The sequence below is a fragment of the Penaeus chinensis genome, chromosome 36, assembly GCF_019202785.1.
Source record: "Penaeus chinensis breed Huanghai No. 1 chromosome 36, ASM1920278v2, whole genome shotgun sequence".
Classification (NCBI taxonomy): domain Eukaryota; kingdom Metazoa; phylum Arthropoda; class Malacostraca; order Decapoda; family Penaeidae; genus Penaeus; species Penaeus chinensis.
Genome location: NC_061854.1, coordinates 5,763,258 through 5,780,757, shown reverse-complemented (window position 1 = coordinate 5,780,757; position 17,500 = coordinate 5,763,258). Strand labels below are relative to the sequence as shown.

At 39.7% G+C, this 17,500-nt stretch overlaps 1 protein-coding gene across 1 annotated transcript in view; it reads left to right on the top strand.

The window, feature by feature from the left end:
- The window catches only part of LOC125044672 (neural-cadherin-like), a 155,455-nt gene that overhangs the window by 2,728 nt on the left and 135,227 nt on the right, over positions 1 to 17,500 (top strand). The window contains exons 2-14 of the mRNA XM_047641481.1: positions 5,895 to 6,086; positions 7,045 to 7,291; positions 7,554 to 7,770; positions 7,993 to 8,103; positions 8,431 to 8,596; positions 8,724 to 9,232; positions 9,364 to 9,597; positions 9,715 to 9,906; positions 11,388 to 11,578; positions 14,506 to 14,695; positions 14,954 to 15,136; positions 15,286 to 15,344; positions 15,601 to 15,731. Coding sequence (XP_047497437.1) covers positions 5,975 to 6,086; positions 7,045 to 7,291; positions 7,554 to 7,770; positions 7,993 to 8,103; positions 8,431 to 8,596; positions 8,724 to 9,232; positions 9,364 to 9,597; positions 9,715 to 9,906; positions 11,388 to 11,578; positions 14,506 to 14,695; positions 14,954 to 15,136; positions 15,286 to 15,344; positions 15,601 to 15,731 — 2,542 coding nt within the window. The 5' untranslated portion in view covers positions 5,895 to 5,974. The remainder of the gene's footprint in view (positions 1 to 5,894; positions 6,087 to 7,044; positions 7,292 to 7,553; positions 7,771 to 7,992; positions 8,104 to 8,430; positions 8,597 to 8,723; positions 9,233 to 9,363; positions 9,598 to 9,714; positions 9,907 to 11,387; positions 11,579 to 14,505; positions 14,696 to 14,953; positions 15,137 to 15,285; positions 15,345 to 15,600; positions 15,732 to 17,500) is intronic.

Genomic DNA, 17,500 nt, shown 5'->3' with positions numbered 1-17,500 from the left:
TGGGGAAAGGTAAGTTGGAATGGGGGATGAAGAGGGGAGGGCGTGAGGGAGGAAGAAGCCTAGGGAGGAATAGTTGGAATGAGAGGAAGAGGGTGAAGTGTAAGGAAAAAAGAGTAGGAAGGGTTAGGAGAAGGCTAGAAAGAAGTAGTTGGAAAGGAGGATCGGAGGGAAGGTGTTTTAAGGAAGCAAAAAGGGAACCTGGAATGGAGGGAGAAGACGGAGGCACAAAGGAAGAAGAGTGTAAGAAGGGATGCGTTCGAATAGAGGAAGAGGAAATCAAGGAAGGGCATTTTGAAGAAAAGGAGGAAGGAAGGGAAAGTATAAGGGAAGAGGGTAACGAGGAGGAGGGCACTTGAAGGACGGCGCTCACGAAGCATATCCCGAGTAATAAGCCATAAACATTTCAGAAGACAAACATCGCTGGGCTGGGTTGCAGGCACGAGAGCTAAGATACTGACCCGATGGCAGGTTGGTGTGGCTGCCGGTGATGCACGCCGCCGGTGGGGACGAGATGGGGCGGTGGTTGAGGGGAACATGTGGGGCTGGTTGAAGGGAACGCGGTGGGCTGGCTGGGCGGGGAAGGCGAGTTGGTTGAGGGGAAGAGAGAACAAGAAAAAGGGGTTATGGCGATAAAATGTGATTCGGCGCTACGGACAAGCTCGGGAAAGGAGGAATATGCACACCCAGGTTAGCCATGCTTAGCGGAACGAAGGTGACCAAATGGATAGTCTCCGGTGCTTTTGGGATTTATCCGTTCATTGATGCGAAGTAGGAACTTTGTGGAGGGGTTATATATTGCTGTTTAATATATATGTTCGGTATCTTTTAATTGTTTATCTTTCTGCTTCTGCTGTTTGTATTATTATGTTGGATTTTTTTTATTGTATATACTAGTGAAAAATCGTCCGGTTCTCGGTTTTAATATTTTTCCGCATTTTCATACCCCTCTGCTAGCACATTATAGTTTTTCTCTCATTTCCCCCCCTCCTTTCATTCCTCGCCCACCTCTTCTTCCTTTTCCCTCCCTCCCTTCTCTTTCCTGATCCCTTCCTCCTTCCTCTTCCCTTTCCTCCATTCTTTTTTTTTTTCCTCACCCCTCCTCCTCCTCTTCTCCTCTCCTTCTCTTCCTCCTCCTCCTCCTCCTCCTCCTCCTCCTCCTCCTCCTCCTCTTCCTCCTCTCCTTCCTCGTCTTCCTCCTCCTGTCCTTCCTCCTCTTCATTTCCATCCTTTTATTTTTCATCTCCCTCTTCTCCTTCTCTTGCCGTATTTCATTTTACCAATGCTGCTTTTATGTCTTCCTCTCCTGCATCTCCTCTTCGTAGCGTGCAGGATAATCTCCCGTCTTTGCCAATTCGTATTAGGCGGTGTGTCGGGAATAAGGCAGTGCGTTTTTTTTTTTTTTTTTTTATTCACTAGTTAAGTTTTATTTCGTTGAGTTGGCAGAATTGAGTCCGTTTTGCGTTGATTTATTTATCCCCAAGCCGAAGAAAAAACGAAAAAAATGTTCTCGTGACGAATATTTGCGGAAGCATCACGTATCTGGGGCATGTATGATGAGGGGTTTCTCCTGTCGGTCTGTCTCTCCTGGCGTATAAGAATAAAGAAATGACTACCCGAATGAACAAGTAAATAGATAGACTAGACTGAAAGACATTAGAGAGTACGGTACATTTGTACATGCCAAAGTGCTAGCGTATCGTAGTTTACAACTCATTCCTGATGAGGTTCGCTGAGGAAAAAAGTGCTAATTTCGTGCAATCTTGTTTGTTGGCGGTAATAATCGTTGGAATGTAGGAGATCTTGATGACACCTTCCGTTTGTGGTGTCCATAATTATTCTGTACAAGAGGAAAGGAAAATTTAAAAAAATGTACGGAATAGTTTAGTCCCCCAAAGGAATCAATACTAAACAACGTTTTCTATGAAAAGCTTACCCGTGAGTGTGGGGGAGGGGCGGAGTGCCACGGGTTCTTAGACGTTAGTACTCCCTTTTAAAGCAGGGAGGAAATCCCGTTTCCACTCTCAGAATCGTGTATTGAGAAAAATGCCCGAGTGGGTGTAGGTCGCCTCCGGATGGGGTAGCGGGGGCCGGGTGCAAGGCAAGTTCCGCGGTTAAAGGTGCTAAACTCTTTTTTTTTCTTGTAGTCTGCTCTTATCTAAGTGTAATATTGTTTTAATCCTCGTGGAATATTTGATACTTAGGGGTCCTTTTACGCTATAATGGTTTTTGTGTTTTTGTCCGCGTGAAGGCTGCGATAAAAAAAAGGGGGAGGTACAAAGAAACAGGTAAAGCGGCACTCTCTCTCATACCATTTTTTTTCCTTTCTTTTTTCAGAGCCTATGTCTTGCTTGACATAGACAGGGCCAGGACATGGTCTACCATGCCTTTTTTCCTCACTCACTTCCATGGGCACTGTTTACTTGTCCGCTCGCATTACTCTTTTACGTTCAGAGAAACTTTTTTCTTCTTCTTCATCTGCCGGACTTGATGTATTTCGGCGGCGCCTCGTGTTCCTCCTGCATTTTGTATACTTTTTGGCGCAACCTGACGTCGAAGAAGTGGGGTTGGGGCGGGCGGTGTGGAGGGAGGGACGGGCAGACAGGAGGGCACGCCAGCAGGGCGTGCAGCGGCAGTGATGTTGGTTCTTTCTGTCCATCGCTCTGCTGTGTCCCGACCCAGTGATAGTTCTGCCTTAAAGAGCCGAGTGCGTGGGGAGGAGAGAGCTTGGTGGAGGGCGGGGAGACGGGAGGGAGTGAGGCCTCGGCCTACGGGAGCCCTCGTGTACGTTTTACTCCACATCCACAACCTCCATCCATCCCGCGAAGGTCGTGAGAGATGCCCGCCGTAGGATGGCTTGAGGGTGATGCGTCGGCTACGGAGAATCCCTTTCTGAACCTGTCGTCCCCGGCGTGGACAGGGGAGTGGGGGGCGGGGGGATGCGTGGGGGGATCAATAGCACTGTACTGCCCGGGGTGAGAGAGGACGGATGGGTAGGGGAAGCTATAGGGAGAGTACTGCAGTTGTGGTACTGCGGAGAGGTATGGGTAGGGTTAGGAAAGTGTCACAGGAAAACTGTTTCAGGGAAAGGGAGACGGGGCGTAGGGAGACGGAATGGCTCATTTCGCAATTTTCATTACATATTCTTAAAGATTAATCGAGCGTGTGGAATAAAACGTTTTTGTATTACGTTATGTCAACTCAAATAGAAGGGCATGGTTTCGAAGCGAGCGAAAGGAAACGATCAGGCAAGAGCAAGCGAGGAGAGACTTGCCAATGCAACTTTCTTCGGCTCCTTAACAATTATCTAAATCGAGGTCAATAGATCTCAGTCGAATCCTCGCGATCTCATAAGGGCTCCGATAGGGCAATGGACTACATAAATTTGGCGGAAATGGATGGGTGTCTGGCCAAGAGGTTGTAACTGCAATTAGGAGTCCATAGTCATTGCTGAATATACGCTAAGGGTCAATGGTTGTCATGATAGTCCAGGTGATGAAGGTGGCGCTGTGCTAAAAGCTTAGGAGAGGTGATTGTGCAGGATGATGTGATTGCAGTTCCGTGGGTAAAGGGGGTAGTGGTGGTGGGGGGTTAATGGTGTGTATGAGAATATTAAAGGTGATGGCAGTTGGGTTGGTTCCTGTGGAAAATGAAAGGTCGTGATAACAGAAGAGAAATGCGGCGTGACAGAGTAGGGGAGATGGTGTGGGAAGATGACAGAGGCGGTGTGACAGATCAATAGTGGTGACGCTGCTCACTCCCGGGGACTGCTTGGTGTGATATCACTAGTTGGGATTTCAAAAAGATGCATAATTCTCCCTGACTTTAGATCTTTGACTACTTACTGAATATATTCTGACTTGTGAAAGAGAGTTGATTTCATCGAAGCTTACTTTGTTACAAACATAAAGGAGTTTGGCAGCCCGTTGAACATGGTCGGGAAATGTCCTTTCCTAGACTTTGAATTAGAACAGCATCATTTGCAATAATGACACGACTGCTTGACTTCGTGTGACAAAGACATTTTATTAACCGCCTTTTTTGTGTGTCGTTTCTGACTGCTTTGTTTGTAACTTGAGATATCCTAATCCATTAGTTTCTTGAACAATTCTTTCATGTTTATTTACTAAGTTATTTTATGCTAAGGTCATGTTTGAACATTAACATTTTATAACCTTGTTTTGTTTTACTTTGTTACTGCTAATACTAATATATTGCATGTATTTTAAGGAGTAGATAAATCATATATACAAATTGAATGAATGTTTATGAGCGAGTAGGAATAGTAAAGAAGTCTGTGTGGTTCCAGAGGAAGTATACAAGGGTAGTGCATTAGGATTCATGTCAGATGTAAGGCTGGAAGAAATGTCTGAATATATCTTGTGTATATGTGTGCGCGAGTGTGTGCGCAGTATTTCTAAGGATCTGCAAAGGAGAGGTGAATTATGAAGTATTGGTGAAGGTTAAAGTTGAAATAAAGTGGTAGAATAGTCTGCTGTTGCATATTTAGCTTTACTAGATTGATGGAGTTGTGGAGGGATTGGAAGCTATTTTAGTGTAGATGATCATCTTTGTTAGTGAAAGCTACTTGTAATTTGGAAGCTACTCTTGTGTCCACATTTATTAGGCTTATGTTTGGCTGTTCTGTGGATGTGTGTGTAATTTGGCTGAATGGAAAAAAAGTAATGAAGTAAAAGAGTAGAGAAATGACTGTAAATTCAGAGATTAGGAGGTTAGAGAGATGCAGAGAAATAATAATTCCATTGTTTGTTGGTCCTGTAGAAGCATTTTATGAAGGAATTAATATTTGTAGTGTGTGTGTGTGTGTGTGCGTGTGTGCATGTGTGCATGTGTGTGCATGTGTGTGCTCTCATATGTACAGTTTATACTATTAGGCTTGTATGTATGTATGTTTGCATGTATGCAGGTATATATGGTATTTATGATTACTATCCTTAAAGTCTAGTCTTGTAGTAACTGTTTGGTGATGGCACTAACATTTTTTTTTTTCTTTTACCCCTCTCTGTCTCTTGCCACCCTGGACTTGATGCTGTATATGGAAACCAGGCGTCAGTTGTAAGTATGGATAGTGAATAACTACATTTTAATATATTAAGGCATTGTGTAGATGAATACAACATGTATGGCAACATGGAGAATAGCAGTACTTTGCTGTTTGTTGTTTGCAGATTTTTTGGCATACTTATTGCATATGGTCATTGTAACAAGTTTTATCCTTCATTAGATTTGATGCAACAGAGAGGATTAGATGGTCATTTAGTATGTAAATGGAACATTCGTTGTCTAGCTCTTTTTGAAGCAAAATTCATGAAGTGATGAATAAAAGAAAGGGGAAAAAAATGAATTAAAAGTTTGGCTGTAAATACCAGAAACTTTCTGAGTAATGAGAGAATTAGGTGCATTATTGTAATCTTGTGTGTTATGGCCACACATAGAAATATCTTAATTTTCTTATACAGTGGATATTTAGCTAATGTACAGTTGGCTCTCCAGTTTAGTATTTATTATTTTCCCGAATAGTAATGCAGATTAGATCAAATCTGACAGATCCTGTTGAATAACACATGAGTAAATCAGAGTAAACATTTATAAACTGGGAGTTGTCATATCATTTCTTGGTTCTTCCTCACAAGGATAGTTTTATTGATTGATTGATTGTTTTTTTGTTTTTTTCTGATATAAATTTTTAAAGATTTTTGATAAGTAAAAAGTAACTTTTTTATATACAGCCAAATTGGTGCCATATATTAAGTAAAATGGCCACAGTTGATAACTATGAGTATGTTGAAATTTTATCAGTGGAGGGTTAATTGTATGTCAGTTTATATGCACAGAATTCATGATTTTGACCTCTAATGTTAAATTCCTCATTGCAGATACAGACAATCAGCGCGTCATTCTCCAGATTACGGACATTAATGATGAGCCTCCATACTTCATCAATCGTCCCCTTCCGATGCAGGCAGTTGTCAAACTCAATGCTGCTCCAAACACACCAGTCTTCACGCTACAGGCTCGGGACCCTGACAAGGATCATGACATTCATTATTTCCTTGTCAGAGATCGAAGTGAGTGCATGCTTTATATCATATAGAAAGATGATTTCTACCAGTTTAAAAGCAGAAGAAAGGGATGTCATTAATCATATTTTCAGGGGTTTGGCTCCCTTGTGTATCTACTTATTTATTTTTAAAATTTAGATATATTAAATGTAATATTGATGAGAACTTTTAAAGAGTTGCTGCTCATAGACTTAATTTTTGATATGGCTTCCATTCAAGTCTTTATGGTGAAGCTAGAAGGGGCAGGTCTAATTAATCAGAGGCAAAAGCAAGAGACTGGTGCAGTATATGAACTAGAGGAGCAGCCCCTTGGAGTGATGAGCAAACAAATGGAAGTCTCAGAGAGGAAATTAAGCGGAGCTCCCAGTCTTTGTTATATCCTTGATGGCAGTCTCTCATCATCAAAGTTCATTTCACATTTTACCCTAGTTGAAGATAGTTGGCTATTTTTTAAACTTAGTTGTAGGTAGTAGGAATTTTGCTTGACTAAGATTTTGACATATTTTGGAGGGAAGTAGAAACCCTGTGAAAATATTTTCAGCGTTTACATTATTAAGCTTGCATTAGGCTATAGATGAGCAGGAACTTCACTCTAGTGACCTTAGGTTACATAGCAGTTGTACAAGTTTAAGTTTATAAAATGTTAAGAGGCTTACATAGAAGTGGGTATACATTCTTGAGGTAATTAAAAAAAGTCTGAGCTGGCTACAACTTCTGTGAATATTAAGCATAATGTATATTTTATAGGGCATTAGTGTATAAGATTTTACACACATTATGATTATACTGAAAATATGAGTATTTGACAAGCTCCATATTAAATTATTGCATAACCAGGATTTTTTTCTTTCTTTCTTTCTTTCTTTCTTTTTCTTTTACTTTTTTAATCTTTTCACAAATTAAAGTTAGAGTTGATGTATCAGCTGTAAGTTTGTCATTACTTACTGTATAATCTGACTTGCAGCTGGAGGAAGGTTTGAAGTAGATGAAAAGTCTGGCGTGGTGCGAACTCGTGGATCTGAGATGTTCCAGCTGGACATGGAGTATGTTCTGTATGTGAAGGCTGAAGATCAGAATGGAAGGATTGATGACAAGCACTTCCAAGCCACACCTGAGGAACGCCTTTCCATTGTTGGTGGTAAGAGGCCACCACAGTTTTATCTGCCAAAGTATGAGAAGACCATCCTTGAAAATGCTCCTAAGGATTCAGAGTAAGTATGCCATTGATTGTTGATTGGTTACTGTCGCATTAGATTGGTTATTTTATGTGAAGGAGGTGAATCACATTTACTTTTTTACCAGTCAGTTGTTACTTTTTTACCAGTCAGTTGTTGGAGAACACAAAGGTTTTATCCTTCCAGTCATGTTAAGATTAATTGAAGAAAAAAATTACATAGTATCCACTTTTTGCCCATCTTCACATTGAGAATTCTTTTTATTAAAAGAGTATATTAATTTTCTTCCAATTTTCAGCATCATATCAGTAAAAGCAAAATCCTTTGCTGATCGTGAGATCCGATACACCTTGAAGGCCAAGGGTCAGGGAGCTGGAACATTCAACATTGGTCCTACATCTGGCATTGTTAAGTTGGCTAAAGAGCTTGATTTTGAAGATGTCCGTCAACCTCACATCTACCAGCTGGTTATCACCGCAACCGAAGACTCTGGTGGATTCTCCACATCTGTTGATGTAAGTAAATCAGTAATAGTTGGTAGTTTTTGTGTAACTATGATATGTAATTCATTATAGATATAAAAACAGGCAAGATCCCACATTTTACATAGTTATAATTTTATTGTTTAACTTTAAAATGTATACACCGAACAGAGTGCCAAAGGCTTAGAAACTGTATTAGGCAATAGATATAAAGTATACAAGTAATCATAATTAACCTTTACTTTCATCTTTCAGCTGACCATCAAGGTGACAGATGTGAACGACAACCCACCTAAGTTTGATCTTCCAGATTACCAGGCACATAACATTGATGAAGACATACCCATCGGTTCTTCCATACTCAAGGTACATGATGAGGAAAATTGTTTATTACTGTGTGATTTTTCCATTAGAGCATATGTAACATTTGTATCTTTAGAGATCCTGAAATATAAGAATTACAGATGTATTGAGAAGAGCAAGCTTTTAAATCATCTGGACAGATGTCTCTTTTGAAGGAAGAGAAATACTTCTCTGTTGTGAATTTTAAAGGCAAATGAGAATTTCTGCAAAGAGTATATATTCACTATATATTCATTGTATTGGAGCTTAATGATATTGTTACTGTATTGTTAAGTCTTTCAGATTCGTGGTATTTCATTTTAATTAAATGTTATCTTTTTAATTATTTAGGTCAAGGCACGAGATGATGACTCTGGAACAAATGCAGAGATTGTGTATAGTGTGTCCGACGATCACTTCCGAGTGGACAACAAAGGCGTAATATATAATCGAAGGACTCTCGATGCTGATGACAACAATGCCTACTATGAGTTTGTTGTCACTGCTACAGACAGAGGCATGTATTTCCATTTTCATTATTGAAATATTTTATATGCATTATGTGTATTTATATATAGATATTTTTAAAATCTTATTCACTTAAAGTCTATAGGAAAAGTATAATTAACCATAAAATTTTACAGGTGAACCTGCCAAGGCAGGAACTGCTACAGTGCGTATCTATACCAAGAATAAGAACGATGAAGAACCAAAATTTTCACAGCAAGTATACACTCCAAATGTGGATGAAAATGCAGGACCAAACACACTTGTAACAACTGTTGTGGCTTCAGATAAAGACGGAGACAATGTTGACTTCGGTTTTGTTGGTGCTAATCGTAATTCTGGTCAGTTTGTCATTGAAAAAATGACTGGTGTCATCCGATTGCACAATGGCCCAATTTCCCTCGACCGAGACAAATACGAATTGAATGTTACTGCTGTCGACGATGGAAACTGTTGTCCAGGTGGCCAACAAACCCGCCATACATCCACTGCTGTTGTCGTTGTCTTCATCACAGATGTGAATGACAACAAGCCAGTGTTCAAGGACTGTGCTTCATACCATGCCAAGGTTGAAGAGTCTGCCCCCAATGGTTCTCCAGTAATAACTGTACATGCTACAGATGAAGATAAGGGTGTCAATGGACAGGTATGGAGTTTGGTAACTTGGTGTGTTATTAAGGATACAGATTTTTAGAATAATTTTGTCAACTATGAGCTATATGACTCAAAATGTAGATAAGTATGATTAATGATAATACATTTCTTTTTTAATTTTAGGTTCGGTACAGTATTGTGCAGCAACCAAATCAAAAGGGAACAAAATTCACTGTTGACACAGAAACAGGTGAAGTAACCACCAACAAAGTGTTCGATCGTGAAGGTGAAGACGGCAAGTTTGTGTCTGTTACAGTAAAAGCAACAGACAATGGAGACCCATCATTAGAGGGTGTTTGTTCATTCACTGTAGAAATTACAGATATTAATGACAACCCTCCATTATTTGATCGTCAAGTAAGTTTCTGTTGCAATAAGAGAACAGAAGAGAAAACAGAATATGAAAATTCCAATGTTTGCATGATTACTAACTGATTGAATAATTATGGATTAAGCTAATAATCCCCATTCCAGAAATATGTTGAGAATGTCAAGCAGGACACAAATGTGGGAACAAACATCCTCCGTGTTTCGGCTTCTGATGAGGATGCTGACAACAACGGTGCCATCATTTACAATCTAACAATGGCTACAAACCCCGATGACCTGTCCTACTTTGAGATCCAACCAGAATCAGGCTGGATTGTTCTCAAGAAGCCTCTGGACGTGAGTATGATTCCAACGGAAGCGCTAGAGTAGCAGAAGGCTGATTCAAATCTTAGTAAATGTGTCGGTTAAAAGATTAACTAAAGATGAGTTGTAGTGAATGATGAAAATTTTAAGCAACAGCAGCAGAAGTGAACCAGAGTGGAAGGTAAATCTGGAAAATGAATATAAGGATTGAATGCTTTTTAATGATTCTCAATAATACATACATACATACTCTCTCTTAAACACATTAAGCACATAATTTAATCATGATAACCCCATTAAATGTATGTATATTCCAATACAAGTGCGCACTGCAAAGCAAACAAATACATAAATAAACACACACATAAGTAGACTAGCATATATAAAAGTAAACAAATGCAAATACAAAAATGCACAAACATTAACACTGATGTTTACATGTGTGTTCTGGCATTTTTTCATTTAGCTAAGACTGGTTGAAGAATGTAGGTGTAATTTGAAATCTGAATTATTAACTGTGCATGTTAATATTCAATTAAAACATATCCAGATTTTTTTATTTTTTTCTAGCAGATTTTGCTGCTTAACTAAAAACTGATTTTGATAACTAGTGTGAAGTGTGTGAGCTGTGAGGAAGCTGTAGCTTTTTTTTCTTACTTTTTAAATTCAGAAGGAAAACTATACTTCTTTTTATCTATTTGGTTTAGTAGTTTTGAACCAATAAAACTATTTTATCTTTTTTCTTGGATATTGAAAATTTGCCTCAAAGGTTATGAATTATCTGATAAAGTCAGTACAAACAGCTTGATGATTTAATCTTAATATATTCTGATACTGACATTGCCTACATGACATGGTGTCTCCTAATTAATACTTATTATTTTCTACCATTTTAATTCAAGTCATGTCTGCCTATTGTAAGTAAATGTTTGCCAGTAAGTATCAAAAAAGAAGATTGTTTATCCAAAGTAGAGCTTTATTTTTATCCCAACATTTGCAGCAATTCCCACTTACAGTAACAAACTGCTACAAAACATTTTATGACAAGATATGAATATTTAACCATTCTTTTAATACAGATCAGAGACCTTTACTGCATAGCTCCCACAGGCTATTAAACTTGGGTTAAAATAATGCAATAAGCTATATTAGGTCCCTAGACTTTTAATAGCTGATATTGGATAGTGTAACTGGGTACTTGTTATCATGTCAGTATGTCTCCCTTTTGTGGTACTTGTATGAGCTTATTCCCTGAGAAATATGCTGTTTGTCAAAAGATTTGTGTTCATGTCCCCTCCCCCTTTGTGCTTTATCCCCTGTGTACTCATGTTTTACTCCATAATTTTTACTCTGAGTTTTTAATCTAATTTAATGTCCAAAATTTGATATTTTGAGCTGTCTTAATCCATTAGGTTTTGAGACATTTTTTTTTATTTTTACCCCACCCTGATTTTGACCTTGTGACTCGTTCTCCCCCGTGTGGCGGATGTGGTGAATGTTGTATGTGTGATTAGCGCGAGGAATACGAAGTGGTTGTATTGGCCACGGACCTGGGACACCCTCCCCTCACCTCGGAGGTACTAGTACGTCTCAGTATTGTGGACCGAGCCAACCGCCCTCCGGTGTGGGATCAACGAGTCTATGATCCCATCACCATCCCAGAGAATAGTAGTGTTGGACAAACCGTCTACTCCATCAAGGCCAGGTTGGTAGCGGGTGGTGGGAGATGGCAGGCGGGCCTCTAGTGGGCCACTAACCTCTCCTTCAAGGCCCCCCGCCAGGCCACTCCATTGCCACCATGTAGTAACCACCGAGCTCCCACTAGTTATTACTAGCTAGTGTTGCTGTGCTGTCAGGGAATCGTTGGGCTGGGCCGGGGTAACACACCTGTACTAACACCCACGACCCCTGGCGCACTCTCTCTGCCGCTTATAGTGTATCACTCTTTTTTCATAGTTTTCAGCGCAGTTTTAACCTGTGGCAGAATTTTTCTTTTCCCTAAACATTTTTTTGTTTATGCCATTAAAGTCTCCTAAGGGTAGTCTAGAGAGTCTACAGAGACACTAACATTACTAACCCTAATGTTCGCTCTCTCCACAACTGTGCACAGCGAGAATCGTACCGGCTGACCGCCGTAGCTCAGGACCGTGGATTCCCTCCACTGTCTCGCACGGTGGACGTTCAGATTGATGTAGTGGATCGCGCCAACAACCCTCCTGTATGGACCCAGTCCATCTATGGCCCCATTTACATCAAGGAAAACTTGCCAGTAGGGGCAGGAGTTATCTCAGTGAAGGCCAGGTCTGTTGTGCTGCCCGACCAGACCCTTTGGGCCTGTCTGCCCCGCACGCGATGGTCTGCTCCAGCAGGCACCCCACACTCACTCATGCTGGCACCAGCACTGCTCTTGTTAATTATATGTGCAGTTCTAACTTGTCACACTTGTAATAACAATCATCTTTTTTGATCATTGTGTTCAAGAGGATGGTAGGTGTCAATATGAGGTACAAAGTGAGCACTGAGTGTGGTGTGCTGCTTCAGATATCCGGGCTGTTTGAAGATTTGGAGCATTTGGCACGCTGACCCGTTGCTCCCAAGCCCTGCCTCAGCAAACATGCATGTCCACCATAGCACGTAACATTTGCATGATCCTTTAGCATGATAAGCCTTGCATGATGCCAATACTCTTCCCCCCCCTGACTTTCTCTTCAACTTCTTAGGACTTTTTCTCCCTTTTACTAATTTTTCACTTTTATATATACACACAATTACAAAACCCATTTTTTATAGACAATTTACCTTTTTAATGTTTTTTTGATTTTTTGTACTTTAATTTTTGCAACTTTATAATAGCTGTAGGTTTAGGAATGTTTTTAAGCATTATATTTTTTTTTCTGTAGTCAGGAGCCTAACCTCACAGACCATCAACAGGATTTTGATGATGGCTTTGTTTATGATTTGATATTATGATTTTACAACAGAGAATGCTTTTAAACCTGCATTTTACCCGAGAACGTTGCCTGAGAACCATTTGAAATAGCTATGAATGTACGATGAGAATGTGCCCCCGGAATGTCCATGACTGTTTGTTATCCAACAAGACTGGTACAGACAGACAGCATGTTTTTTTGTTTTTTTAAATTTTTTTTACTTTTTTTTTTTAATTACTGTCGATGATTTTTGATCAATGATAGCTAGTTGTTATGTGAATGGACTGAGCTAATCTTGCATCCACACCACAATGAAGATTTTCACATGTTAGTTTGATTAACATATACAAAACTCCTTTATTATTTTTTTTTATGTGAGATAACTTAGGATAGCTATGGAAGTAAGCAGTCTGTTTTGTTTCCTTGTTTTAATTAATAAAAGTAATTTAGCCATAGCCCGGAGTTAGATAGAAGTGTTCTAGATGTTACTGCATTAGGCATAGGGCTTGAGGGTCTCAGTGACTTTCAAAAGTATAATGCCTCTTCTTCATCCAAGAATACATAGATGTGTTATGTTGAGTTCGGCAACATAAATGTGGATTGGGCAGAGCACAGTGTTTCTTGTTGTGACAGTTTGTTTCTTTCACCGTGACTGTGCCTGCAAGTGGATACCTGTGGTGGTTGTGTTCACGTTATTATTACGTTGCTTTTTTCCTTTTTGTCATCGGATGAGATTCGGGTAGTTTATAGCACTTGCTGAGGATTTGGTCTGCAGTGTTTCATTAGGCTGGACAGAGGCTGGGCGGCCATTCCATTCACAGGAGCTATTTAGTGAAGATCGTTTTTGGCCTTCAATAGCACCATTACGGCAAAAACGTGCGAGTGGAAATAGAAGATGCACCCACCTGATCTGGCCTCACATATCAAGTAATAGGTCTCACCATCGTCGCTTTTAAATTCTCATCTTCCAAGTGTAGAAGTGGCTGTCATAGGAAATTTTTATTCCCTCTTCTGTTATTTGCCCAAGAGGACTTTCCTTGACAATTCTTGGTACTTGGATCGTTAGGATTTTGAAGCGACAAAATGTACAGCACAATTGTGGCAGAAGATCTTTTTTGCACATTCTGAATAACAGACATACACTTTAGGCTTTAGTAGTTTGCACACTGTAGTTCACTGAGAAAGGAAGTGCACTTTCATACTCCGATGCATTATAGTTGCTCTCTCGGAACTAGTATCAGTGTAGTTAATGCAGCACATTCAAATTATAGTGTGTCAGAATAATTGCTGCATTTACAGTATCTAAGATATATAGCTTCATCTTTGCTTAAAGCATTAGTGTCAACTAGCATATTCAAGAATAGTTAAATACTTAGGCATCAAATAGGAAGTCAAGTGTTAGTATTTGATTTATCAAGAAAGGATGTTTTACATTAGATATAGGAATGAAATAGCTTAGGTTAAATGAATTAGCTTTGTGAGTGAGTAGTATACAGTCTTAATGTATTTTTTTGTTTTTATTTTTGATTTTGTTAAAGATAGAAATGGGTTTTGAAAATTTTAGATGCAAAATTTTGACAAAAGAAATGTAAATATTGAAAATTCAACTAATCTGTCATACTTAAATGCTGTCAGACTACAGTATTTGAGAACCTAACCTGTCACCATTGTCCTCCCACTCTGCTTCAACGATACACCACAGCTCTGGTATAGAGGACAACCCTGTGGTTTTCTATCGTATCATCCGAGGATCAACAGCCCAAACGAACAAGCACGATACCTTCTATTTACAACAACGTCCAGACAACGGTGACACCTGGGCAGATATCAAAGTTAATCATCCCTTAGACTACGAGAGTATAAAGGAATACAATTTAACTGTGCGAGTAGAGGTAAGTTTTCTTAACTTGTGAAGTAACCTCCCTTTTTTTTTCCCCTGTGGTCTTTGTGCATGGAGTAGAAGTAATCCATAATAGAAGATTTGATCCCTTGCTCATTGTTGATTTTGTATAATCAATTTAGAGAAGCTTGCACAGCGGTTTTAATTAACCGGACACATCAAAGTCAGTACTCCTCTTTTTTGGCCACTTAGAAAAAAAATTCAAGTTATTGCCTTTAAATCATTTACTAGTGAGTGTCTTCATTTTTAGAACAATGGGCCACAACAACTAGCCTCAGAAGCTACCATCTATGTTGTGCTAGAGGACGTGAACGACGAGATTCCTTTGTTCACTGAACGAGAACAGGAGACTGTACTTGAAGGAGAGCCGATCGGTACCAAGGTCACTCAGGTTAATGCTATCGACAAGGATGGAACTTATCCCAACAATGAGGTGAGTGTTGCATATTTTTCATCGTTTATTATAGAATGTAAGAATGGACGTAGTTGTACTTTAAGTAGTAGCAATAACCTGGTTTAGGAGAAGGATTATTGATCTAGTTTGCCCTTAAATTATGCTAAATGCTCTGCTCTGTTCCTCAGGTTCTCTACCGCATTGTTGATAGTCCTCGAAATGAAGGGCGAGACTTCTTCGAAATCAGGTGAGATCGAAAGAACCGAGACTACTATACCATTAACTTTTGCAGTGATGCCTTCAGAAATGCCTAGTTTTTTAACACTCTCCCGTAACTATCCAATTAATTTAGGGCACTTCCCCTTAACTGTACTTCACCTTCCCATTATTATGAATCATTTTGGAGGCTTTTGTAACCATGTGGCACGTGACCATTTTTTTCACATATATTTTGTTAATGTAAATGTTAATATTTGCCTTTATTTCCCTCCTTCACACAACAGGGAACGAACTGGAGAGATTTTCACTCGGGTAGAGTTTGATCGTGAAGAGAAACAAGCTTATGCCCTTGAAGTGGAAGCTCGAGACGGTGCTGCATCGGCTCGACCAAACGCAAATGGACGCCCCAATACAGGTACAGTTGGCTGATTCCTTTTCAAAAGCGTTCTTTATTATGTACATTTTGTCTTACGTATTTTTTTCTTGGATTATTGATTGTTTATTATTGTTGGGGTGTGGTTCTCAAATGGATGATTTGACGATATTTAGAAAAAAAAAGAAAAGGGGTGATGCGCACGTGGGAAAGTAGCCAGAAGTTCGTGACACGCTAACTTGCATTTAATTTGTCAAGTGATCTGGTAACAGCGTGTGTGGGAGTGCATGTTATTGCTATAGTGATAATCTGCTTAAGAATAAAGAGCAGTCTGCTATGTTCATTGTTGCAAGTATTCTCAAACCTTTCGCGCGCAGTGTTACCAGCTACTTAAGAGAACGAGATGGGTGGGCAGGCACTTCTGTGGTCTTATGCATGATAGGCATTTTGGTATTTTGATTTCATGCGATGAACCGAGTTGCTTTACTTATGAGTGGAACTGAGACTGGCTGAGTGAGTGATTGTGTGTGAGTGAGTGAGTGAGTAAGTAAGTAAGTAAGTGAGTGAGTGAGTGAGTGAGTGAGTGAGTGTGTGAGTGTGTGAGTGTGTGAGTGTGTGAGTGTGTGAGTGTGTGTGTGTGTGTGTGTGTGTGTGTGTGTGTGTGTGTGTGTGTGTGTGTGTGTGTGTGTGTGTGTGTGGTGTGTGTGTGTGTGTGTGTGTGTGTGTGTGTGAGAGTGTGTGAGTGTGTGAGTGTGTGAGTGTGTGAGTGTGTGAGTGTGTGAGTGTGTGAGTGTGTGTGTGTGTGTGTGTGTGTGTGTGTGCGTGCGCGCGTATGCGTGTGCGTTTGTGTGTGTGTGTGTGTGTTTTCATGTGTGTATGAGTCTGTGTGTGTCTGCTTGATTGTCTGTAAGCGTTCGTGCGTCTGTCTGTGTGAGCGAGTCTTATTATGTCCATGGTAGTGTGTGTCGGCGTATCTGTATGCGTGCGTTTTCGCGTCAGTGTGTATACAATATATAGCGAATTATGTTTATTGTTTATGGCTCAGTAAACTCGTAACAATATGGTGCGGCTTGACTATCGTCTTTATATTAAGCAAGAAACAAACTTTCAGGATGTTTTACCAAAGTTTTCTCCAAAGAAGAATATAAAGCAGACTGGGATCAGAAAGTTTAACGAGTGAAATAGAATTTACGGTTAAAAGTACTGAATGTTTTATGCAGATAAGGAAAGAGGGTATGAGACTGTACCATTAACTAGTGTTCGCTTATATTCATAGTGTCATAAACGTTAATTCCGTTAAACTTAGTTATTTTTCTGCTTTATCACGTCGTCTTTCTGATTTATTTATCGTTGTGTATACCCTTTTTTATGTTTTCTTTTCCCATCGCTCTTGTATTCGGCCCCCACTGTGGTTTAAGTACTTGAGCCTGGAATAGTCGTGAGCAAGTAATCATTTCTTTGTTATACCCGGATTCTGAAAAATAAAAGGCATGGGAACAAAGAGAAAAAAGGGTACATTGATAAAGTTTGAGATTAATGTGCACAGCTTGTTTCTGGTGCTTTAATTGATATTTGCATATGAATAGAGAGTTCGTAATATGCGACTTGTCAGGGTGTGAACGGAATATGAAATGATCAGGGCAAAAGATAAAATTAAATCTATTTAAAAAAAAAGATGCATTTGGCGTCCAAAGCCGTGGGATTATTAATTGTTGAAATCAAATGGCTGTTGAGTCCTGTATCTCGGATGCGTGTCATTGTCAATGGCAAATATTAACGTGATTCACGACAGGTTGACAGCACATTATATT